The sequence below is a fragment of the Podarcis filfolensis genome (genome assembly GCF_964270895.1).
Source record: "Podarcis filfolensis genome assembly, chromosome: 4".
NCBI classification, from domain to species: domain Eukaryota; kingdom Metazoa; phylum Chordata; class Lepidosauria; order Squamata; family Lacertidae; genus Podarcis; species Podarcis filfolensis.
In genome coordinates, this window is record NC_139607.1 from 101,130,724 (window position 1) to 101,156,326 (window position 25,603).

At 47.7% G+C, this 25,603-nt stretch overlaps 2 protein-coding genes across 2 annotated transcripts in view; both read right to left on the reverse strand.

The window, feature by feature from the left end:
* Positions 1-25,603, reverse strand: part of LOC310760680 (uncharacterized protein) — a 76,458-nt gene that overhangs the window by 18,139 nt on the left and 32,716 nt on the right. The window lies entirely within an intron of this gene.
* LOC310760717 (uncharacterized protein) lies at positions 1,124-10,296 on the reverse strand. The gene is made up of 6 exons (XM_083609782.1): positions 10,177-10,296; positions 8,538-9,030; positions 8,260-8,341; positions 7,892-7,974; positions 6,820-6,946; positions 1,124-4,007 (listed from the first exon to the last, which is right to left on the reverse strand). Exons 2-6 carry the CDS (start codon positions 8,937-8,939, stop codon positions 2,410-2,412), a joined length of 2,292 nt encoding a protein of 763 aa, XP_083465908.1. The 5' UTR covers positions 8,940-9,030; positions 10,177-10,296; the 3' UTR covers positions 1,124-2,409.

Here is a 25,603-nt window from a genome sequence, read left to right on the forward strand (position 1 = left end):
GGGTTCATTTGGCCCTCTACCTCGCCCACCGCCGCTTCAGTACTCTTCATTAAGAAGTGTGGGGAGCTTTGTCCCTGCCATGGATAAGATTACCATCCCAGACCGGTATCCCTTGCCCCTTATTGCAGAGTTGCTGGAGCGGGTGCAAGGGGCGCAGATGTTCACCAATCTGCACCTTCGGGGAGCCTACAATTTGATTAGGATCCGAGCCGGGGATGAGTGGAAGACAGCATTTGGGACACGGTATGGGCAGTTCGAATACCTGGTAATGCCTTTCGGGTTGTGCAATGCGCCTGCCGTGTTCCAACGGTACATCAACCACATGTTCCAGGTCTTGCTATACAAGTACGTGGTGGTGTACTTAGATGACATTTTGATTTACTCCCACGACCCAACTTGCCACGAGGGTCATGTCTGGTCCATGTTGCATCAAGGTGGCCTTTGAGGTCTGGGGCCATCATCTTGAGGGGGCAAGACACCTGGTGGAAGTGAGAATCGACCACCAGAACCTGGAGTACCTCCAGACTGGGTCGACCACTTGGCATTGGAGGAGTTCGCTTACAACAACGCGGTGAACGCCTCCACCGAGCAGACCCTGTTCCAGGCCACTTACGGTTACCATCCGCGTTTGTTCCTGGACGTGCTGCCAGCATCTGCTGACAGATTGGCTCCAGGAGCTCCAGTCTCAGCACCAACTATTGATGGAGCAACTGCACCAGGCCAATGATGCGTACAAGGCCCAGGCCGACCGCCGCCACCAAGTGGGACCAGAACTCCACATCGGCGAGCCATGGGGCTATATAAATTCTAATTGGACTCCGTTGGAATTGGGCAAGTGTATCCAGGCTGCAATTAGCTTTTTGGTCCCTTAGGAACAACTGAGCAACTTCGCTAGCATGCAAAACCAGAGCCTCTAATAAAAAAAAATCCCATAGAAAGGCCAAGGCAAAGACATCTCTCTCAAGAAATGTCCAAACCTGTGCCACTACAAGGTGACATGGTCAATATGAAAGCCAGGGATTCACCAGGGATTGTTGCTGCTGTGATATGATGGAGGTGTGAGACCAGACGAGAGCTAGTTTGACACCTGGGAACACACAAAAAAGGCAGAAACAAAACAAACTGCATTTTTCACTCATTATTTGACCTTCTCGCTAAGTGTAAAGCATAGGCCACTATTGAGAATGTTTCTTCCAAACTGCAAGTATGCCACAAGTAATTTAGAACAAAATGCAACGTGTTATTTTTTTATGTGATATCCTATGTCCAGCTATGTGCACTGCTACACTTGCAAATAGCCTTAAGAGGCCTGACATGCAAGTCTCTTAAGATTTACAAGAAGGCATATACCGTATTTTTTTGCCCTATAGGATGCACTTTTTCCCCTCCAAAAATGAAGGGGAAATGTGGGTGCGTCCTATGGGGCGAATACAGGGTTTCGCTGAAGCCTGGAGAGTGAGAGGCTCTCGCTCTCCAGGCTTCAGGAATCTCTGCGCAAACCTCTGGAGCCCAGCGCCTCCAAAGGGTCGCGCAGAACTGCCTGCCCTCCCGGGCTCTGTGCAGCTCTGCGCATCCCTCCGGAGCCCGGCGCCAAGCCGCGCCGGCCTCCGGAGGGTCGCGCAGAGCTGTCTGCCCTCCCAGGGTCCGCGCAGCTCTGCATGACCCTCCAGAGCCCGGCGCCAAGCCGCGCCGGCCTCTGGAGGGTCGCGCAGAGCTGCCTGCATTAGGAAGCCTCAGTGCGCCCGGGCTTCGCACAGCTGTCCGCAAGCCTGGGGAGACCGGCGCGGCTCCCTAGGCTTGCGGATAGCAGGATCTTCTGGGGGCTGGGGTCAGGGGAAGCTCGAGCTTCCACCGCACCAGCCCCGTGCCTGGGGGGGAAATAATTTTTTTTCTTTATTCCCCCCCCAAAAAAACTACATGCATCCTATAGGACGATGCGTCCTATGGGGCGAAAAATACGGTAAATGTACCAAGCAAACACATATATTTTATGGGGGGGGCAAAGACCCCTAGGAATTTAAGAGTGGCTGTATTCCCTACACCCACAAGTCTCAGAATACTTAGAACATAACATAAAAACACAAAACATCACGTGTTAAAATAGCATTAGATGTCAATAAGAAAAAGGCCTGGTTAAAAAGGTGTGGATTTGCCTGGCTCCTAAAGCTGTATAATGGTTTTTCCGACCTTTGTATGGATTCTTTGATGGGAAGTGAGTTTAGAGCTAACAGTGAAGCTCTTTCCACATTCCACACACTGATAAGGTTTCTCCCCTGTATGAATTATTTGATGGGAAGTGAGAGAGGAGCTCTGACTGAAGCTCTTTTCACATTCTACACACTGATAGGGTTTCTCCCCTGTATGAATTCTTTGATGGGAAGTGAGATGGGAGCTTTGACTGAAGCTCTTTCAACATTCCACACACTGATAGGGTTTCTCCCCTGTATGAATTCTTTGATGGGAAGTGAGATGGGCACTCTGACTGAAGCTCTTTCCACATTCCACACACTGATAGGGTTTCTCCCCTGTATGAATTCTTTGATGGGAAGTGAGATGGGAGCTTTGACTGAAGCTCTTTCCACATTCGACACACTGATAGGGTTTCTCCCCTGTATGAATTCTTTGATGGGAAGTGAGATGGGATCTTTGACTGAAGCTCTTTCCACATTCCACACACTGATAGGGTTTCTCCCCTGTATGAATTCTTTGATGGGAAGTGAGATGGGAGCTATCAGTGAAGCTCTTTCCACATTCAAAGCACTGATAGGGTTTCTCCTCTGTATGATTTCTGTGATGGGAAGTGAGAGAGAAGCTACATGTGAAGCTCTTTCCACATTCCACACACTGATAGGGTTTCTCCCCTGTATGAATTCTTTGATGGGAAGTGAGACTGTGGCTGTGAGTGAAGCTCTTTCCACATTCCACACACTGATAGGGTTTCTCCCCTGTATGAATTCTTTGATGGGAAGTAAGATCGGAGTTTCTAATGAAGCTTTTTCCACATTCCGCACACTGATAGGGTTTCTCCCCTGTATGAATTCTTTGATGAGAAGTGAGAGAGGAGCTATCAGTGAAGCTCTTTCCACATTCTACGCACGGATAGGGCTTCTCCCCTGTATGAATTCTTCGATGGGAAGTGAGAGTGGAGATCTTACTGAAGCTCTTTCCACATTCCACACACTGATAGGGTTTCTCTCCTTTATGAATTCTTTGATGAGAAGTGAGAGAGGAGCTCTGACTGAAGCTTTTTCCACATTCTACGCACGGATAGGGTTTCTCCCCTGTATGAATTCTTTGATGGGAAGTGAGATGGGAGCTATGAGTGAAGCTCTTTCCACATTCCACACACTGATAGGGTTTCTCCCCTGTATGAATTCTTTGATGGGAAGTGAGATTGGAGCTCCGACTGAAGCTCTTTCCACATTCCATACACTGATAGGGTTTCTCCCCTGTATGAATTCTTTGATGGTTAGTGAGAGTGGAGCTCCGACCGAAGCTCTTTCCACATTCCACACACTGATAGGGTTTCTCCCCTATATGAATTCTTTGATGAGAAATGAGATCGGAGCTCTTTTTGAAGCTCTTTCCACATTCCACACACTGATAGGGTTTCTCCACTGTATGAATTCTTTGATGGGAAGTGAGAGAGGAGCTACATGTGAAGCTCTTTCCACATTCCACACACTGATAGGGTTTCTCCGCTGTATGAATTCTTTGATGGGAAGTGAGAGAGGAGCTATGAGTTAAGCTCTTTCCACATTCCACACACTGATAGGGTTTCTCTCCTGTATGAATTCTTTGACGGGAAGTGAGAGAGGAGCTATGAGTGAAGCTCTTTCCACATCCCATGCACTGATAGAGTTTCTTTCCAATGAGATTTTGTTGATGGGAAGTGGAATTGGAGCTCTGACTGCAGCTTTCTCCACACTCCAAATTTTTTAGTGGCTTCTCCTCTCTGGGGATTTTTTCGTGGTCACCTTTGTTCTCGATTTCCAATTCATCACAATCTGCATTGGGGACAAAAAGGGATTAGAGCCTCAGGAGCAAATGGAGAAGAACTGAAGGGAGTTGCGTGTGTGTTCATTACCTGTGTTGTTTGTTTAATATGAGATTCGGATGAGTTGTTGAATGTTGCTTTGTTTATATAAAGCAGTGGTCAAAATTGTGAAAGACTTTTGGAAAAAAGTGTATTTCAGAGTTTTGATGGCTTATAACACTGCTTCATTTGGAGTAATGTCATAAAATTATATATCAATGGAAAGATAATTCGATCAAAAATGCAATCAAGAATGCAATCCAACAAAGTTTGTTCAATTACCCGTATTCTATCAAACGTTATAGCCAAATAACCTGAAAAAGGAAGCACAACTTGCTTTGGTTGACTTTTGTCAGTGTGCTATGTGATTGCTATCAAGTTTGTTGGTTTTTTGTGTTCTTTCATTTAGTGAGGGTGTAAGACATAATAAAATTATAGAAATAGCACAAGGAGTTGACTGGTCCCCAGAAAGTGAGTAAGATTGTACTATTAAGTGAAGAAGGCTACAGTTATGGAGAAATTAGAAGAGAGATTGGGGAAAACTTAACCGAAGTTGGCCTTTCTATATTTTTGAAGAGGTATAAGTAGACTCAGGGACGCGGGTGGCGCTGTGGCTAAAAGCCTCAGCGCCTAGGGCTTGCCGATCGAAAGGTTGACGGTTTGAATCCCCGCGGCGGGGTGGGCTCCCGTTGTTCGGTCCCAGCGCTTACCAACCTAGCAGTTCGAAAGCACTCCCGGGTACAAGTAGATAAATAGGGACCGATTACTAGCGGGAAGGTAAACGGCGTTTCCGTGTGCAGCTCTGGCTCGCCAGAGCAGCGATGTCACACTGGCCACGTGACCCGGAAGTGTCTCCGGACAGCGCTGCCCCCCGGCCTCTTGAGTGAGATGGGCGCACAACCCTAGAGTCTGTCAAGACTGGCCCTCCTTTTTATAAGGAGACTCAGTCACTACAAAAGTGACGATGGACGAGTGGAGAGACTGTGCCTACATGACAGAAGAAAATCATCTGGGTGTATACAAGATGACATGGCGCAATGAAATGGGAAGTTGAATGCAAGGACTGGTCTAAATGTTAGAATTCTAAGAAAAAGCCATTGTTATCTCTCCTGCAAAGGTTGAAAAGATGAAACCCATGTTAACTGGACAGTGGAACAATGGGGCGGTGTTATTTGGAGCGATGAAACCCAAATCTCCTTGCTTGGTAGTGATGGCATGAAATACCTGAGGAGAAGAATCAGAGAAGATTTACATCCTACTTGCATTACACTAACCGTGAAACACCCATACAGTGTGATGATCTGGGGTTGTATCGCAGGAAAAGGTGTGGGCAGAATTTGCATCATTAATGGGAATATAAATGCGGAAAAATGCATAAACGAAATACGTGAACCCAAACTGAAGTGTTCCGCAGGTGATCTTTTCCCAGATACAGAAGCATTTATATATTTTCAACAGGATTCAGCTCTATGTCGTGTTGGTGCTGTGTGCAAAAGGTGCTTTCAAGATAACGATATTTCACTGCTGGAATGGCCTGGGAATAGCCCAAACTTTAAACCAATCAGAAATCTTTGGAGCCGACTAAAGAAACTTGTTATTCAGAAGCAACCCAGCAATAAAGCCCAATTAATAGAGGCCAGAATTCAGTCTTGGTTTCCCATTATTACAGCTGCAGAACTAAAGACTTGGTTCACTTCAAGGGAAGGCGTTGTAAGGCCGTAATTAAAGCTAAAGGTTACCAATGGTTACCAAAGGTTTCACGTTTTTTCTTTATGACTGCTGTTCTAATAAATACTCCTTCATAAAATTCATTGCATTACATTCTTCATTAAATTATCTTTCCATTGCTATATAAATTTATGGTATTACTCCACTCAAAAGTGGTGTTATGAGCCATCAAACCTCAGAAATACACTTTTCACAAAAGCTTTCCACAATTTTGGCCACTAGGAGAAGTTGTTCATTTTAAAGTTAATGTTCTTTTATATGGAATCAGATTATTATTATTTATGTTTCATTTTTATATGTGTGTTGGAAGCTGCCCAGAGTGGCTGGGGGAATGCAGCCAGGGGGGCAGGGTATAAATAAAAATTATTATTATTACTACAGTGGTACCTTGATTTAAGAACAGTCCTCTTCCAGAAAATATTAAGTTTGTAAACCGAGGTACCACTGTATCATCATCATCATCATCATCATCATCATCATCATCATCATCACCACTGCTACTTCTACCTGAAATTCAATAAGTCTAGCTCTTCTCTGGGATGAATTTTGTTTGGCCCAGTCATGGCATCCCCTCCATCTCCAATGTCAGTCGTCTCTTTGGTCAACCCAAGACTGACAGGAGCAAAAACAAAAGCAGAAAACCTGAAGCTACTTATCTTTCCTAACAATTCTGAAGCTGACATTTAAGATGGCCTGGGCAGTTGAAAGCAGCCCAATCGTGGTAGAAAAAGGAATAATTTGAGGAAAATTGTTCAAAGAAAAAACTGTAAGTTACTCTTTATTGTGGGGGTGTTAGGTTCCCATGTGTTGTAGGGGGCGCTGTTGAGCTCTGTGAAAATATATGATGTTGGTCACATAGAGCAGTGTTCCCCAACCTTGGGCCTCCAGCTGTTTTTGGACTACAACTCCCATCATCCCTCACTAGCAAGACCAGTGGTCAAGGATGATGGGAATTGTAGTCCAAAAACAGCTGGAGGCCCAAGGTTGGGGAACACTGACATAGAGGTATTTTTTAAATTTCCAGGCAGATAGGACGATCCCACAGGGAGCCTTACCAAGAGAGGCCACGATCCCACGATTCTCCTCCATGACGTCCTTATGCAGAGCTCTCTGGTCAGGATCCAGCAACGCCCACTCCTCATCCGTGAAACGAACAGCAATATCTTCAAAGCACACTGGACCCTAAAAGAAAAAGGGAAATGTCCTCCTCTGAGACAGCAGAAATATGATCTACTCCACAATGCTATGTTGTTTCCTTCCTGTAAATTCCGTTGTTGTTTCAATAGGATTGCTTTGCTGCACATTTTATTTATGGATGCTTATTTTAATCTGCATTTTAATTATGGGTATTCGTTTTTGTACAAATAGGTTGTACTCCACCTTGTGTTATTCAAGTCATTCTGCCTAGGCAAGCATTCCAGTTTCCCCAATGGAAGGATCCACTTTCTCCTCTCCTCCTGGGCTGTTCTGGGGAGTTCCCTCCCAATGCCCTAGAGCCAAATTCAAGTGATTCATGGAGGAATGGGGAGGGGGAGGAATGGAAGGCAGGCCCCATTTTGCAGCCGATGGGGCTGGTTAGGGGAATCCAGGCCACTATTTGTTCTCATTTGTCCACTGCTTAGAAACCAATTTTTGCATTCAGTTATCAATCTGGAAATAAAATAAGCCTATTTTGAATGGCCATCTGTCTTGGATGATCTAGCAGAGATTCCTGCATTGCAGGGGGTCTCCTGCCTCTGAGACACAAGCAGGGAGGGTGGCTTCTGGCAAAAGGAGAGGGAGCCACCGGTGGCTCCTCCTTCTCCTGACTCACCTCTGCCTCTCAACCTTCCTCTCCCACTTGCCTCCTTCCTCTTCTGCCTCTGATTCTGCACTGCATTCTGCCACAGAGTCTCCCAGCTCACTAAGCCCTGTTTCCCCTTCAGCTTCTGACACCTCCTCTTCCCAGGCTTCTCCCTCTTCTCCCTCTACCCGCTCATCCTTCCTCCACCTCCACTCCTTCGCCTCTGAGCCGTGTTCCCTTCCTGGTTCCCCGGCTACTTCCTCCCACCATTCCTCTGTGCCCCACCAGTAAATGACATTGCTCCATCCCTCGGCCTCTTTCCCCACAAGGCAGCTTCCCCTGACCTGATCTGGTTCCACAGCCGCTGCTTCCCTTTTGCCCCCATGAAAAGGCGGATCAGGAGGTCTTGCCGGCATCCTTCTGCCACCTGCAAGAGAAAAAAGGTAAGCAGGACGCCAGGAGTGCCTGATTCTCTCACAGGTGAAACAGGGCATCTCTAACTACAGATGGGCCTTTGAGAAAGCTTTACCTGCTGAGAGCATTTGGACGTTTGTGCCCATTTCATATGTTTGTTTGTGCAGAAATACATCTCCCCTCCTCTGGACCCTTCTTCCGAACCGTCTCTCCCCAAAAGAAGATGAAAAGAACCCTCAGATGAATTGGAAAACCAACAGAAAGAGACCGAATGGAGAAAAGCCACCTTCCTCCTTACCCAGTGGCCTCTCTCTGGTGTCCAACGGAGGCCTCTCTGCCTCACAGGAATCCAGGTCCATTTCTGCAAAGAGATCCTTTCCCTGAGAAAGAAACAAGGATTCAAAACAGAGAATGGTGAGAAATGCTAGAAAGAGAATAACAAAGACTTGAAGGGTGTGAGATCTCATTCCATGGATGCTTTCCCAGAAAAAGGATGGGCCATCAGCAGACCATTATGGGATGTTCTCTGTCCTGTTTGGAGCCCCTTGGGAGTATCCAGAGGAAAGTCTCTCTCACCTGCTTTCTCTCCTCTGCCTGACTCAGGAGGAAACCTTCGGCCAGGGCTATCGCCTGGGAACTGGTCTCCGCTCCACAGTCCCTCACCCAGCTCTCCATCTCCAGGGGAAGGACAGCCAGGAACTGCTCCAAGATCACCAGGTCCAGCATCTCAGCTTTCGTGTGCCTTTCTGGCTTCAGCCACTGATGGTCAAGGTGGTGGAGTCGGCTGCAAACCTCTCGGGGTCCTTTGGCCTCCTGGCAGCAGAACTGCCTCAACTGCTGGCTCTGCACCTCTGAGCAGAGGGTGTCCTCCTCACCCAGGATCTTCTGCACAGAGTTTTCCCAGAATCCCCCACTGCTCCCAGTTTGGATGGCATGGCCTCTTCCTGATTCAGGGCCAGCCGAGTCTTGCTCATCCATCTGTGCTCTCAGGAAGCCTCTGAGAGATCGGAAGGAACCCTTTGGTCTTCTGCCAAGTTCTGTCCGTCTTAATGAGAAGCTCTAGCAAATCCTACAAAGCAAATACATTGTTCTGTTACAAAATATGTAGGACGGGGGGGAAATGGTTCCCTGAGCAAGCATGATGCTCCTTGCTAGGAACAAGAGGAGGAGGAAGAGGAGAAGAAATAAGTCTCTAGCCTTCTAGCAATGCAGAATGTGGAGGCAACTGAAGGGATTTCTGTCAGATTAATCAACCTGGTTTCTCCATCCTTCCAGTCAATGCCTGAAGTCAGAAGTGACTGACAAGGGAGTCATTTGTATCTTGTGGAAAATGGATGCTTGGCTCTAGTGAGGGTCCTCACTCGGGGGTCCTCAGGAGTTGCTCCTCACCCCCACCCCCACCCCCACTCCCTGCTTCTGTCTCCTTTTCTGCAATCTCTGCCGCTGTCCAGACAGATTCGTGGGGTGAGATCTCTTTTTCTCTCTTCCGAGGGCCAAGAATGTATCTGGCCAGCCCCCAGAGGGCCAAGTGGGCGGGGCCAAAGACATCTCCCTTGATTTTTTGATTTTTTTTGTTGTTCTGTTAGATAGCTTAACACAAACTGGTCCGCAATGCAGCAGCCAGACTATGGGCTGGGATCCCTCTCTTTATCCCTGGCCTTTCTCTCCCACCTTAACTTCCTTCCTTCCTGTGGGGTTTTTTTTTTGGGGGGGGCTAGTCCACCTCCTCCTCCAGCTTTGGAAAACCATTTGCACATGTTTCCTTTGTAGTGCAATGATGCTGAGTGATGTCACACAGTTAAAGTCCCTGGGGCTCCTTTGTTTTAAAAAGGGAGATTTCGTGGGAGTCAGGGATCCTCTGATCTGCAGGAAGGAGAGCGTGGCAGACCTGGCCCCTCCCTGGCAGGACCCTCTCCTCCCTGACTTGGGGTCCCCCCCTGCAGGAGCAGATCAGGCCCCCTAGGCCCCCTCCCCTGCTGCAGCACTGGGACCCCCACCGTCTCCCCACTGCACCCTCTGGGGGGAGAGAGAGGAGACTCACCCATAGCTGTCAACCTTCCCTTTTCTTGCGGGAAATTCCCTTATTTCAGCGCCGTTTCCCGCTGCTTAGATAGGTGAGGCTGCTGATCCCTTATTTTCCAGGGTGCTGATCCCTTATTTTCAAGGCTGCTGATCCCTTATTTTCAAATCTGAAAGTTGACAGCTATGGACTCACCAGATCCCAGGAGAGGACAGCGATGCAGCCCTTGCAGCAGAGACACCAAAGCAACACCCCCCCTTCCTTGCAGGAAAGGACTGGGGAGGGAGGGGCCTTGGCTCTGGAGGACCAGCCCCCTCTTGCTTCCTCTCTAGGAATGCAGCTCGGTTCCCTTTAACCCTTGCCAAGCCGAGTCCCTCCAGCTCAGCCATCTCTCCCTTGGCAGAACCTCAGATTTTTATTATTTTTTATGCATTTAGGGGGGCAACTGCTCCCCTGGCTACGCCAATGCCCAGATATCCTTTGGGGGGGGAGGCTCTTGGCTGGACTCTGAGCATCTCCCTCCCTTGGCCGGAAACCAGAGGAAGAGCTTGCAGGGAAAAGGGCTTTGCAGGAGGCAAGGAAGCTCCTCCTAGAATTCAGGAGTGGAGAGATAGGAGGGGATCCCAGGGTCATCAAGTCCAACCCAAAGCAATGCAGGAATCTCCGCTAAAGCATCCATGGCAGATCGCCGTCCGATCTCTGCTCAGAAACCTCCAAGGAAGGAGAGTCCACCGCCTCCCAAGGGAGACCTTTCCCCTGCCCAACTGCTCTTAGATGTCCCTCAAGGCAGCGGGTCCTGAGTTCTAGCCCTGCTGAAACAATCACACTGGCTGTCAAGGAGGAACCCAGTGAAGTTCAAAATAAATAAATCCCATTCTCATCATAAATGAGTAATACTTTCTTATGCACGCAACAAAAGTATGCCATTTCCCTTTCCAGAAATGCTTAATTGCTAATTCAATGGACTGAAAATGGATGGTTGTTGTTATGATGTTTAGGGAAGCTTTGAATATTTGATGGACTATTATATTTTAATATTTTGTTGGAAGCCGCCCAGAGTGGCTGGGGAACCCAGCCAGATGGGTGGGGTATAAATTATTAATTATTATTATCACTATTACTATTGATCAGGTGAGTGTTCTCCTTTCAAAAGAGGCAGGTAGAATCTCCACGCTTGCTAATAGCATAATGTTGAAAGTGCAGGGAAATATGGGGAGCCCTAGAGCATCTGCTTGGCATGCAGAATGTCTCAGGGTCAACCCCTGGCATCTCCTGCAAGGGCTGGACAAAATCCCTGCCTGAAACTCTGGGGAGCTGCTGCCAGTCAGTGTAGACCAGGGGTCCTCAAACTGTGTTCCCTGGGCCAAATCCAGCCCACCAGGGTTGTGAATCTGGCCTGCAGTGTTAAGTTGTGGGTGAACATATCAGACGACACAGCGATTCTTCAAACAGCTCTTGTTTATTGTGATGGCCTGGGAATCCGATTCAGAGGCTGAACCGGAGGAATCCCATCCTGCACAGGAGTCCCCGCCTCCAGGGCCGGCTGAACTGGGGCAGAGCCTTGATTCTGAAGCGCCTGCACCTGTGCCGGATCCTCAGGAGCAGGCACCAGGTGAATCCACTCTGGCTCCGGAGGTGGTTGAGGACTCAGTGCCTACAGGTGAGTCTCCCCCTGGGTCCAGTAACCCTTCAGCCTCTCCTGAACTGCAGAGGCTCAGGGCAGAGAGGCAAAGGGAACTGGTTTCTCCCAGGAGGAGTGCTCACCTTAAGGCCAGGAGAGGCGGGTCTCCTGGGGGCCGGGACCGCCCCTGGCCTCAGAGAAGATAAAGGCCAGTCAGCCCGGTCCCAGGTTGCGGGAGCAACGTCGTTGAAGAGCTGTTTTGGCCAGCACCCAGTCCGGTTCCCCCAGAGTTCCTGTCCTTGCCCGGCTCCTCGCTGTGTACCCCGCTTCGCCCGTGGAGGACCCTCGACTCAGGTCCTAGACCTCACCCCACGGTAACCTCCCCCCTGGACCAGCACATTTATTCAGAGGCCAGAACAGAACTGAACTGAAGGGCTCAGTCAGCCTGCTTATATAGAGCTCCAGTACAACGTTACTGTAGCAACTTTCAAAAACTATCCAATCACTGAACATCACTTTTGATCCTTCATTTGCATAACTATCTACAGTATCCCCCTGCTGGCCCAGGGTGAGAACTTCAGTACATAACTCCCCTCCCCACCGAGATAAGGCGTTAGTTACAATCGTAATGCTTTCCTTATATACAGCACTACACGTAATGGTTCAATTAGGTGCAAAAGCATTATTGGTTACATTTCACTTACTTAGACCAACAGTGATACATGTCCCACAACATAGTCCTTTAAATAAGTTGGGCGCTTGGAAGCTCTGCCAGACCGCCGGGGACTGGTAGCCAAGTCCGGGGGGCCACCCAATTCTTGCTGAGGCTGTGGTGCGACCCTAGGTGGCATTGAGACCAAGTCCCCTGGATCCGCTGCTGTGGGTGGAACCTCTGCGAGTGGAGTTGGCGGAATGTCAGGCACGGCAGTGGTCTGAGTCTGTGGTAAGTCCGGCAGACCCTCTGAAGTGGGTAAGGTAATCGAGAGAGGGGTCCTGAACAGCTTGGTAGGTTTCCGGAGGAAACATCGGCTTTAGATCCATTTCAGTCCGGTTTCCGTCCTGGTTTTGGGACCGAGACAGCTCTGGTTGCCCTAACAGACGATCTCCGTAGAGAACTGGATCAAGGCGGGTCGGGGCTGCTGATTCTTTTAGATCTGTCAGCAGCCTTTGACATGGTCGATCATGATCTTCTGGACCACCGCCTCGCCGATGTGGGAATACAGGGCATAGCCCGTAACTGGCTGTGCTCTTTTATCTCTGGTCGGGGACAGAGGGTGGCGCTAGGAGGGAAATGTCATCGCGCCACTCCTTGGTGTGTGGAGTGCTGCAAGGCGCAATCCTCTCCCTGATGCTTTTTAACATCTTTATGCGCCCCCTTGCCCAGATTATCTGGAGCTTTGGGCTGGGCTGTCACCAATATGCTGATGACACTCAGCTCTATCTGCTGATGGATAGCCACACTGACTCGTCCCCGGACACACTGACCAGATGCTTGGAAGCTGTGGCTGACACAGCTGAGACGACTGACATTGGATAATAATAATAATAATTTATTATTTATACCCCGCCCATCTGGCTGAGTTTCCCCAGCCACTCTGGGCGGCTTCCATAGAAACCAAAAATACACTAAAATATCACACATTAAAAACTTCCCTGAACAGGGCTGCCTTAAGATGTCTTCTGAATGTCAGGTAATTGTTTATCTCTTTGACATCTGATGGGAGGGCGTTCCACAGGGCGGGCGCCACTACCAAGAAGGCCCTCTGTTTGGTTCCCTGTAGCCTCACTTCTCGCAATGAGGGAACCGCCAGAAGGCCCTCGGCGCTGGATCTCAGTGTCCGGGCTGAACGATGGGGGTGGAGATGCTCCTTCAGGTTTACTGGACCAAGGCTGTTTAGGGCTTTAAAGATCAGCACCAACACTTTGAATCGTGCTCAGAAACGTACTGGGAGCCAATGCAGATCTCTCAGAACTGGTGTTATGTGTTCCCGGTAGCCACTCCCAGTCACCAGTCTAGCTGCCGCATTCTGGATTAATTGCAGTTTCCGGGTCACCTTCAAAGGTAGCCCCACGTAGAGCGCGTTGCAGTAGTCCAAGCATGAGATAACTAGAGCATGCACCACTCTGGCGAGACAGTTCGCGGGCAGGTAGGGTCTTAGCCTGCGTACCAGGTGGAGTTGGTAGACAGCTGCCCTGGACACAGAGTTAACCTGCGCCTCCATGGACAGCTGTGAGTCCAAAATGACTCCCAGGCTGTGCACCTGGTCCTTCAGGGGCACAGTTACCCCATTCAAAACCAGGGAATCCCCCACACCAACCCGCTCCCTGTCCCCCCAAAACAGTACTTCTGTCTTGTCAGGATTCAACCTCAATCTGTTAGCTGCCATCCATCCTCCAACCGCCTCCAGGCACTCACACAGGACCTTCACCGCCTTCACTGGTTCTGATTTAAAGGAGAGGTAGGACTTCCAGTCAGCGCCAGCGCTTAATGGCGGATTTCTCCCGGAGCTCCCGAGGGAGATCTGCTTCGTGGGTTCGGGTCCTGCAGCTACGGCGGAGCGGGGACCCTCAAAAATCACAGGCGCGAAGCCTGTGAACCGGAGACTCGGCGGGCACCTTTGCGCCCCCCCGACGCTGTGAAGGAGCCTTTTTAAAGGTTACGGAACAGCTGAGGGTGTGTGGAGCGGTGCTGAGAGTCGCTTTCACCCAGCCTGCGAAGTGAAGCCGCGTCGCCATTAGCGGAGAGCGCTGATTTCTTCCTGAGAATTGGACTATAAGAAACAACTTTCCGTGAGTAGGATTAAACTTTAAAGATTAATTGGACGCTAAAATCAAAGAAATTGGGCACCGAGACGGATAAGCACTAAAAAGGAAGTCTTCTTTCCATTCTGCAGTAAGATCAAAGCAAAAGACATTCAAGCTGTAACTTTTGAAAGGAGATTGGCGGGAATTAAGGAATCCATCACCAAAGTAAAGAGAGCTCCCTCCCCGAAGGCAGGAGGGGGGGGGAAGAAAATTTTACAGTATCTTCCTGCCTGTTTAAAAAAGAATTTGGACTGTTTACCGCTGCTCTTAAACCTGGGATCGGACTGCCGGAGAAAAGGAAACCGGCTAAGGACTGTTGCTACATGAAGGTAAAAAAGTAACTGAGATATTGACTTTGGTTACTCTCAACTTAGAAACATTTTACTTTGTTGCACTGTAAAGTTTTATGCAGGACACTATTGTTTTGGACCTTTTAAAAATATTTGAAAGGGACTTTGAGGACTCGGAGGGCTTTTGTTTTTTTTTCTTTTGGATTTGAAGGCAAAGAATTTGTTCTGCGCCCTCTAGAGGACTTGTGAATAGTTTCAGCAACAAGTGGACTTCAAAACGTGAGAACTTTTGCTTGACAGCTTAAGAGTGTGGGAATGACCTTGATTGAAAGATTTTGTTATGGCAGATGGTAAAGAGAAAGAGGATTCACAAGAAACAACTCTGAGATCTGGCAGACAATACAAAATTGATCTTTCTATGCAAAGAAGGGCTTCTGTATCAGGAGCTTCTGGAACTGCAGCTGTCCCAAAGACAAAAGTGAAAACTATATTTTCAGAAGAAGCACTTGCTAAAGTACTGGGGAAAATAAATGACTCTTTGGAGGAACTAAAAAAGCAAGGAGCAGAAACTAAAGTACAAGTTGCTGAAACAAATAAGAAAATTGAAGAAATCTCTGGGAAAATCGATCTAAATACAAAAAGTATAACTGACCTTGGAAATAAAGTGAACTCTAATGCAGAAGCAATTGGGAAATTATTGGAGGAATCATCTACTACACGACAGATAGCTGAGGAAGCTAAAGAAATTGCAACTGCTGCTGAGGAAAAGTTTCCACCTGTGTTTAAGAAACTAGATGAGCATGATTTGGCACTCTCTATGCAGGATATGCAACGGAAGGAGAAGAACTTAAGGATCAGACTTGTGCCGGAAAAGGAAGGAGATAACTTGGTGGACTTTTTGACAAAAGAATTTTCTGACTTTTGGAAGCAGGATCTGGACAAGGAAGAATTTAAGATAGAGAGCGCATTCAGACTGGGAACAAGGCAGAGGAAGAACAGACCCAGAGATTGTTTAATAACTTTGAGATCGAAGGAGGAGAGAGATAAAATACTGAACCTGCACTACCAAACAACCCTTCAAATTGAAGACTTTCATATTGAGATTTTTAAAGATATTCCCAAAAATATTCTAGATGCAAGAGGCCTTTATAAGGACTTGGTGATACTGCTGAAAAGGAACTACATACCATTCAGGTGGGAGTTTCCTCAAGGCTTGTCTTTTAAATACAAGGGGAAGAAAAGAACAATAAAGACAGTGAGTGATAAATACAAGTTTTTAGGAGAACACGAAGAAGACCTACAGAAGGAGGTGTTTCCGGGACAAGGGCATCCTTCAAGCAAGGGACCACTAGATACGGATACGGAATCACCGACAAAAGAGGAACAACAATTAGGAGCTGTAGGAGGAAAGAGCAAATAGCCCCATCATGGCTCTGCAACTTCTAACCTGGAATTGTAATGGACTAAATATCCCCAGAAAAAGGAAAAATATATTTCATGCCTTAAGGAAAGACCAATTGGACTTGATTTGTTTACAAGAGACGCACGTGACAAGAGCACATAGAAAATTATTGATAAATAAAAGATTGGGACAAGAATTTATATCTTCAGATAGAGTAAAAAAGAGAGGAGTGGTGATCTATGCAAAGGAAAGATTGCAACCGAAACTAATTTTTAAAGATGACCAAGGAAGATATTTGGCAATTGAAATTCAATCTCAAGGAGAAAAGTTTTTGATAGTGGGAATCTATGCACCAAATGAGGGGAAAGCTGAGTTTTTTAAGAAGTTGCATGAGACTTTGATGGACTACATGGATTACAACTTAATTATGATGGGAGACATGAATGGAGTAGTTTCAACAAATATGGACAAATCACAAAGACAGGTAGTCACAAAAGACGGAAGACTACCAAAAACTTTCTTTGAAATGACTGACAATATGGACTTGATTGACATTTGGAGAACAAAACACCCATTAGAAAGAGAGGGAACCTTCTTTTCTGAAGCCAAAATGACATGGACAAGGATTGACCAAATCTGGGTGACTAGCGGTATGGCATCGAGTATAAAGAAAGTGGAAATCTGCCCAAAAACCTTCTCCGACCATAACGCAGTAAAGATGGTGATGAAGCAAACAACAACTGGTTCCTTCAGATGGAGAATGAATGACACCTTACTCGGAGATGAAGAGATCTGCAAGAGGGCCCAAAAAACTTTGAAAGATTATTTTGAAATCAACTTGAGGACTAAAGTAGAAAAAAGAATAATATGGGACGCAAGTAAAGCCGTGATGAGAGGATTTTTGATACAACAAAATACACTAAAGAAAAGAAGTCAAAATGAGAGGAAAGAGAAAATCTTGGAAAAGATAAAAGAGGGGGAAAGGAAACTAAGATCGAAACCAAAATCGCAAGAGATTTTAAGAGAAATTAAATTATACCAAACACAATTTATGGAATTGATGAATCAAGAAATAGAATGGAAAATTAAACAAATGAGACAAAAGACTTTTGAATCTGCAGATAAATGTGGCAAGTTACTGGCTTGGCAAATAAAGAAGAGACAAAAACTCAACACGGTAACAAACTTAGAAGTGGATGGAAAGAACATATTTAACCCAGTGGAGATTAGGAACTGTTTTCAGAGCTACTTTAGACAACTGTATACACAAGGGCCGCAGAAAGAAATGGATATACAACAATTCCTCGAGAAAAATGGGCTGAAAAAGATCTCTCAGGAAAGTAAGACAATTTTGAATCAGGAAATATCAGCACAAGAAATAGAAGGTGCCATCCAAAGTATGACGCTGGGCAAATCTCCCGGACCGGACGGACTGACTTCCAAATACTACAAAGTTTTGAAGGAAGGGTTATTACAACCCTTGAGGGAAGTCTGTAATGAGATTATGGAGGGGAGAAGGGCACCCGACACGTGGAGGGAGGCCTACATCACACTTATACCAAAGACAGAGACTGAAAAGACCCAACTTAAGAACTACCGACCCATCTCGCTACTAAATGTGGATTATAAAATCTTTGCTGATATTTTAGCAAAGACTGAAAAGAGTTTTGATGGAGGAGATTCACGGGGACCAAGCGGGCTTTCTCCCGAAAAGGCACTTGTCGGACAATGTAAGGAATATAATTGACATTTTGGAAAAGTTGGAAGTGAATATAAACACTAAGGCAGTTTTGATATTTGTGGATGCCGAGAAAGCCTTTGACAATATATCTTGGAGTTTTATGTTGAAGAACCTCCGGGGGATGGGGGTAGGCCAAGGGTTTGAAAATGGTATAGGTGCAATATATTCTGAACAGAAAGCAAAATTAATTGTAAATAATGTGGTTACAGAAGAGTTCAAGATTGAAAAAGGGACACGTCAGGGGTGCCCTATCTCCCCACTACTCTTTATATCGGTCCTGGAGGTTTTGCTAAATATGATTAGGAAGGACCAGTTGGTTAAAGGGGTTCAGGTCGGAGCTAAACAATATAAATTGAGAGCATTTGCAGATGACCTGGTACTTACATTACAAGAGCCAGAAGCTAGTACGAAAAGAGTTTTAGAAATAATTCAAGAGTTTGGTCAAGTGGCAGGATTTAAATTGAATAAGTCAAAGACTAAGGTATTGGAGAAAAATCTAACACTGTTTGAAAAAGAAAGGTTTCAGAATGTGACAGGGTTGACTGTAGTTAAAAAAGTGAAATATTTGGGGATAAATATGACAGCTAAGAATGTGAATTTATTTAAAGACAACTATGAAAAAACTTGGATAGAAGTGAAAAAAGATTTGGAGATTTGGTCAAATTTGAAGCTTTCCTTGTTAGGTCGAATTGCAGTTATAAAAATGAATGTATTGCCAAGAATGTTGTTTTTGTTCCAAGCATTGCAAATAATGGATAAGACGGATTGTTTCAAGAAGTGGCAAAAAGATATATCTAAATTTGTCTGGCAGGGCAAGAAGCCCAGAATAAAATTTAAGATATTAACGGATGCAAAGGAAAGAGGGGGATTCGCCCTGCCAGACTTTAAACTGTATTATGAAGCGGCAGCTTTCTGCTGGCTAAGAGATTGGCTACTTCTTGAAAATACAGATATTTTGGATTTAGAAGGTTTTAATAACATCTTTGGGTGGCATGCATATTTGTGGTATGACAAGGTTAAAGCACACAAAGGTTTTAAAAACCATATTGTCAGAAAAGCACTATTAAATGTCTGGACTAGATATAAAGATTTGTTGGAAAACAAAACCCCAAGGTGGCTGTCGCCAATGGAAGCTAAGGCGGTTAAAAAGTTAAATATGGAGTCTAAATGGCCAAGATATTGGGAAATTCTGGAAAAGGAAGGGGACAGATTGAGATTGCAGAGTTTTGAGAAACTAAAAGGGAAAGTGAGAGATTGGTTGCACTATCATCAAATAAATGAAGTGTTTAAAATGGACAGTAAAATAGGCTTCCAGGTGGAAAAATCAAAATTGGAGACTGAACTGTTAGAATCCAGCACTAGAAATTTGTCAAAAATGTATAATTTGCTGCTGAAATGGAATACACAAGATGAAACGGTTAAATCAAGTATGATTAAATGGGCTCAGGACATTGGTCATAACATTATGTTTGCTGACTGGGAGAAGTTGTGGACCACCGGGATGAAATTTACGGCATGTAATGCCTTAAGAGAAAATATTATGAAGATGATCTATAGGTGGTACATAACCCCAGTCAAGCTTGCAAAGATTTACCATTTGCCTGATAATAAATGTTGGAAATGTAAGGAAAAGGAAGGCATATTCTTTCACCTCTGGTGGACGTGCCCGAAGATTAAGGCATTCTGGGAAATGATCTATAATGAACTGAAAAAGGTATTTAAATATACCTTCCCTAAGAAACCAGAGGCCTTTCTCTTGGGTATTGTCGGCCAAGGGGTGTTAAAGACGGATATAACTTTTTTTATGTATGCTACAACAGCAGCAAGAATACTCATTGCGAAGTACTGGAAGACACAAGAGCTACCCACTCTGGAAGAATGGCAGATGAAGGTGATTGACTACATGGGTCTGGCAGAAATGACGAGCAGAATCCGAAACCAGGGAAGAGAAGCAGCGGAAGAAGAATGGAAAAAATTTAAGGACTATTTAAAGAAATATTACAAAATTAATGAAAGTTAGAATGATGTTGGACTAGAAAATAAATGGTTACTATTAGTAATGGATAAGATAAGGAGAATAAGGAAGATTAAACTAAATTAAAATAAGGGAAGATTTGCTGAATAATTGATTAGAAATTGGAATACAGAAAAGGGAGGCATGAGGAAGTCGGAGAAGTAAGGTATAAGAAAATAAGATCTGAAATTGTACTTGTTTTTGTTTGTTTGTTTGTTATGTTTATTGTATTGTATTGTTATGTTTTTGTGGTCATAAAAAATTCTTTAATAAAAATTATATTTAAAAAAAATGATTTAAAGGAGAGGTAGAGCTGGGTGTCATCTGCATACTGATGAACACCCACCCCAAACCCCCTGATGATCTCTCCCAGCGGCTTCATATAGATATTAAAAAGCATGGGGGAGAGGATGGAACCCTGAGGCACCCCGCAAGTGAGAGCCCAGGGGTCTGAACACTCATCCCCCACCACCACTTTCTGGACACGGCCCAGGAGGAAGGAGCTGAACCACTGTATGACAGTGCCCCCAGCTCCCAGCCCCTCTAGACGGTCCAGAAGGATGTTATGGTCGATGGTGTCAAAGGCCGCTGAGAGATCCAGCAGAACTAGGAAACAGATCTCACCTTTGTCCCTAGCCTGCCGGAGATCATCAACCAGCGCGACCAAGGCAGTTTCAGTCCCATGGTGAGGCCTGAATCCCGATTAGAAGGGATCCAAATGGTCCGCTTCCTCCAGGCGTGCTTGGAGTTGTTCAGCAACCACCCGCTCAATCACCTTGCCCAAGAAAGGTTAATTTGAGACTGGGCGATAGTTGGCTAAATTGGCCGGGTCTAAAAATGTTTTTTAAGAAGTGGTTTAATGACCGCCTCTTTCAGCGGGCCTGGGAAGGCTCCCTCACAGAGGGAAGCATTCACCACCCCGCAGAGCCCATCGCCCAGCCCTTCCCGGCTCGCTTTTATAAGCCAGGATGGGCAAGGATCAAGGAGACAGGTGGTTGGTTTCACCTGTCCAAGCAGCCTGTCCACATCCTCGGAGGTAACAGATTGGAATTGATCCCATGTAACAGGACCAGACAGAACTCTAGCACTCTCCCGCCCTGGCCCTGCTCCCACGGTGGAGTCTACCTCCTTCTGAATCTGAGCGACTTTATCTGCAAAAAACTTTGCAAAAGCATTGCAGGAGATCTTGGGGTCCCTACCAGGCCCCGGTGGTACAGGTGGTTCCGATAGATTCCGAACCACCTGAAAAAGTCTCCTTCTGCTGTTTTCTGCAGATGCAATGGAGGCGACGAAGAAGACCCTCTTCGCCGTCGCCATTGCCACTTGGTAGGCTCGGCGTTGAGCTCTAGCCCGTGTCCGGTCTGATTCACAATGAGTTTTCCGCCACCGGCGCTCTAGCCGTCTCATCGATTGTTTCATCACCCTCAGCTCCGGGGAAAACCACGGGGCTGTCCGGGCTCCATGCAATCGGAGAGGGTGCTTCGGAGCCAGATAGTCCATAGCCCTGGTTAACTCCGCATTCCAGCGTGCCACCAGGGAATCTGCTGAAAGGCCATTAACTTGGGATAAAACATCCCCTACCACTCTCTGGAAGCCAATTGAATCCATTCAGTGGTGGGGGCGGACCATCTGAATCGGTCCCACTTCCCTGCAGAGGGGAAGGGTTGCGGAGAAGTCCAGTTGCACCAGGAAGTGATCTGACCATGGCACTTCTTTTGTTTCGCTTTTAGTTAATGTCAGATCACCAACACCCGTAGAGGTAAACACCAAGTCTAAGGCATGTCCGCGGCTATGAGTTGGGCCAAACTTATTCAGGGACAGCCCCATGGAGGCCATGCTTTCCACGAAGTCCCGAGCGGCCCCTTGTAAGGTCGTGTCGGCATGGATGTTAAAATCCCCCAGGACAACCAAGCTAGGTGTCTCCAGGAGCATATCCGCCACGACCTGAAGCAGCTCTGGCCGGGAATCCTTGGTGCAGCGGGGAGGTCGGTACACCAGTAGGAATCCTGTACTGCCCCTATTGCCCAACTTCCAGAACATGCACTCAGAAAACTGGGTCTTCCCAATAGGACGCCTGGTGCAGACTAATGACTTCCTAAAAATCACTGCAACCCCCCCTCCCCGCCCACATGACCTGGGTTGCTGTGCGTAAGAGAAACCTGGTGGGCAAGCAGCGGCAAGGACAGGCCCATCTGCTTCATCCAACCAGGTCTCTGTCACACATGCCAGGTCAAATCCTCCATCCACAATTAGGTCGTGGATGGCAGAGGTTTTATTCATCATTGACCTGGCATTGCACAGCAACACTTTCAGGTCATGTGGGTTTCCCTTTCTGATTCCTGTATCCTTCCGGTCAGGACCAGACCTGGAGGCAGGGATAGTCCTCAAACAACGACTAAACCTGCCTCCTCGGTAATGACATGGTCTGGTCTTAGCATAACTCCTCCACCTGCCTGTGATCACTGAGATCGGGTGTCCCAATACATCCCCCCTGTGGAACCTGCCCCACCCAATCTATTGGCTGAGGCCCACTCCCAGGCAGCCATGACCCTTCCCCTTAAAAAGCAAAATACAAACTATATAATAACAGAATAATAATAATAATAATAATAATAATAATAATAATAAAAACCAAAGCAATAAACAATAGCGCTCAAATTAAACTACTCCCCACCCTGACTAAATGCTTATCCCACCCCAAGCAAAAATAAAATAATGAAATAATATAATATTATAAAAAACAACAACCACCATTTAAAGTGCTGCAAATTAAAAGCGCTTAAAGCATTTAAAACCATTTTGTCCCTTGCTGCAGGCAGCTGCTTAGGCCTCTAAACTGTAGTGGTAAGTGCAGGCCCCACCCCCTAGGCCGGATGGAGTTGGCAGGAGAGGGAGCGGCCCACCCAGCACTCACTAGAGCAGCAGCAGCAGCAGCAGCCGTGTCCCGGAGGCCTCTCTCAGGCCTCTTATGCTGTGGCGGTGAGTGCAGGCCCCGCCCCCTCGGCCGGATGGAGTTGGCAGGAGAGGAAGCGGTCTTCCCAGCACTCACGCGAGCAGCAACAACAGCAGTCATGATGATGATGATGATGATGATACAGTGGTACATCGGTTTACAAACTTAATCTTTTCCAGAAGAGGACTGTTCTTAAATCAAGGTACCACTGTAGTAATAATAATAATTTTTATTTCTACCCTGCCCATCTGGCTGGGTTGCCCCAGCTACTCTGGGCGGCTTCCAACACACATATAATCATGAAACATAAATAATAATAATCTGATCCCATATATAAAGAACATTAACTTTAAAATGAACTTCTACTAGTGGCCAAAATTGTGTTAACCCATTTTGAAAGGTGTATTTCTGAGGTTTGGTGGCTAATTTAATGAAGAAAGTAATGCAATGACTTTTATGAAGGAGTATTTATTGGAACAGCAGTCATAAAGAAAAAAGTGAAACCTTTGGTAACCATTGGTAAACTTTAGCTTTAATTACGGCCTTACAACACCTTCACTTGAAGTGAACCAAGTCTTTAGTTCTGCAGCTGACTGAATTATTGCCTCTGTTAATTGAGCTTTATTGCTGGGTTGCTTCTGTATAACAAGTTTCCTTAGTCGGCTCCATAGATTTCTGATTGGGTTGAAGTGTGGGCTATTCCCAGGCCATTCCAGCAGTGAAATATCATTATCTTGAATGCACCTTTTGCACACAGCACCAACACGACATAGAGCTGAATCCTGTTGAAATAGAATATACTGTATTTTTCGCTCTATAGGACGCACTTTTCCCCTTCAAAAATGAAGGGGAAATGTGTGTGCGTCCTATGGAGCGAAGAAGCCATAGCCGCGCGTCACCTCTCCAGCCGGGAGAGCGTGGGCGGGGCTAAAGAAGCCCCCCGCGACCCTCTCCCGGTTGGAGAGGTGACGCGCGGCTATAGAGGCTCCTGCCATTGCCGCGCGTCACCTCTCCAGCCGGGAGAGTGTCGCGGGGGGCTCCCCGTGCGCGCTCTCCCGGTTGGAGAGGTGACACGCGGCTATAGAGGCTCCTGCCATAGCCGCGCGTCACCTCTCCAGCTGGGAGAGGGTCGCGGGGCTACGGCTTCTTTAGCCCCGCGTGCGCTCTCCCGGTTGGAGAGGTGACGCGCGGCTATAGAGGCTCCTGCCACAGCCGCGCGTCACCTCTCCAGCTGGGAGAGGGTCGCGGGGGGCTTCTTTAGCCCCGCGCGCGCTCTCCCGGTTGGAGAGGTGACGCGCGGCTATAGAGGCTCCTGCCACAGCCGCGCGTCACCTCTCCAGCCGGGAGAGGGTCGCGGGGGGCTTCTTTAGCCCCGCGCGCGCTCTCCCGGTTGGAGAGGTGACGCGCGGCTATAGAGGCTCCTGCCACAGCCGCGCGTCACCTCTCCAGCCGGGAGAGGGTCGCGGGGGGCTTCTTTAGCCCCGCGCGCGCTCTCCCGGTTGGAGAGGTGACGCGCGGCTATAGAGGCTCCTGCCACAGCCGCGCGTCACCTCTCCAGGCGGGAGAGGGTCGCGGGGGGCTTCTTTAGCCCCGCACGCGCTCTCCCGGTTGGAGAGGTGACGCGCGGCTATAGAGGCTCCTGCCACAGCCGCGCATCACCTCTCCAGCCGGGAGAGGGTTGCGGGGGGCTTCTTTAGCCCCGCGCGCGCTCTCCCGGTTGGAGAGGTGACGCGCGGCTATAGAGGCTCCTGCCACAGCCGCGCATCACCTCTCCAGGCGGGAGAGGGTCGCGGGGGGCTTCTTTAGCCCCCCGCGACCCTCTCCCGGCTGGAGAGGTGACGCGCGGCTGTGGCAGGAGCCTCTATAGCTGCGCGTCACCTCTCCAGCCGGTGAGTGCACGCGGGGCTAAAGAAGCCGTAGCCCCGGGACCCTCTCCCAGCTGGAGAGGTGACGCGCGACTATGGCAGCAGCCTCTCCGCTGCGCGCCTTTCCGCTTCTCCCCAACCTGCTCTTTGGGGCTGGTGGTGAGCTTCCCCCCGCCAGCCCCAAGGAGCAGGTCGAAAGGAACCTGAAGCCTGGAGAGGAGAGGGGTTGCTGTGCACCCACCCCTCTCCAGGCTTCCGAGGTAGCCGCCTGAAGGCGACTGAACGCACCTTAAACAGCACCTTGTTTTAGAGGGGGGAAAGAGTGAGTACTGGACTGAGTTTACAATGTTGATACATAAATTGGGGTGGGACCTATCGGCGGAACCCATTCACATGCTCTTTGAAGAGGGGCTTTCTTCGGAGGTGAAAGACGAACTTTCCCGGGCGCCCAGGGCGGAGTCTATGGACCAGCTGACCAAATCAGCGCTGACCATTGGAGCGCGCCAGGAGGCAAGAGCCTTGGAGAAGCGGGAGGGGAAAGGAGAGCGTTGGAGGGATTTCCGCATTCCAGAGATTCCAGAGCCAAGTTTCCCGCCAGGAGAGCCGATGGAAGTTGGAACAGCGCGCGCGCGCGCAGTTTCAAATCCCAGTGAAGGGAGGAAGAAGGAGGGAAAGAGCGCCAAGAAATGTTATCTCTGCCAGCAGCCAGGTCACTTTGCCAGAGTCTGCCCGCAAAGAAAGGAATGGCAAGGGATGGCGGGAGCTGTTGGGGGGAAGGAGGAGGGAGTCCAGGAGCCAGTAAAAGCCAACGCCTGGCTGCCACCGTCAGGGCACTGCAGCCAGGCCAAGGAGCAGTAAAAGTGCCCACTCCGGAACCTCCAAGACCAGCCCTAGTAATAGAGGTGTTGCTAGAGCTGGCAAACGGATACCC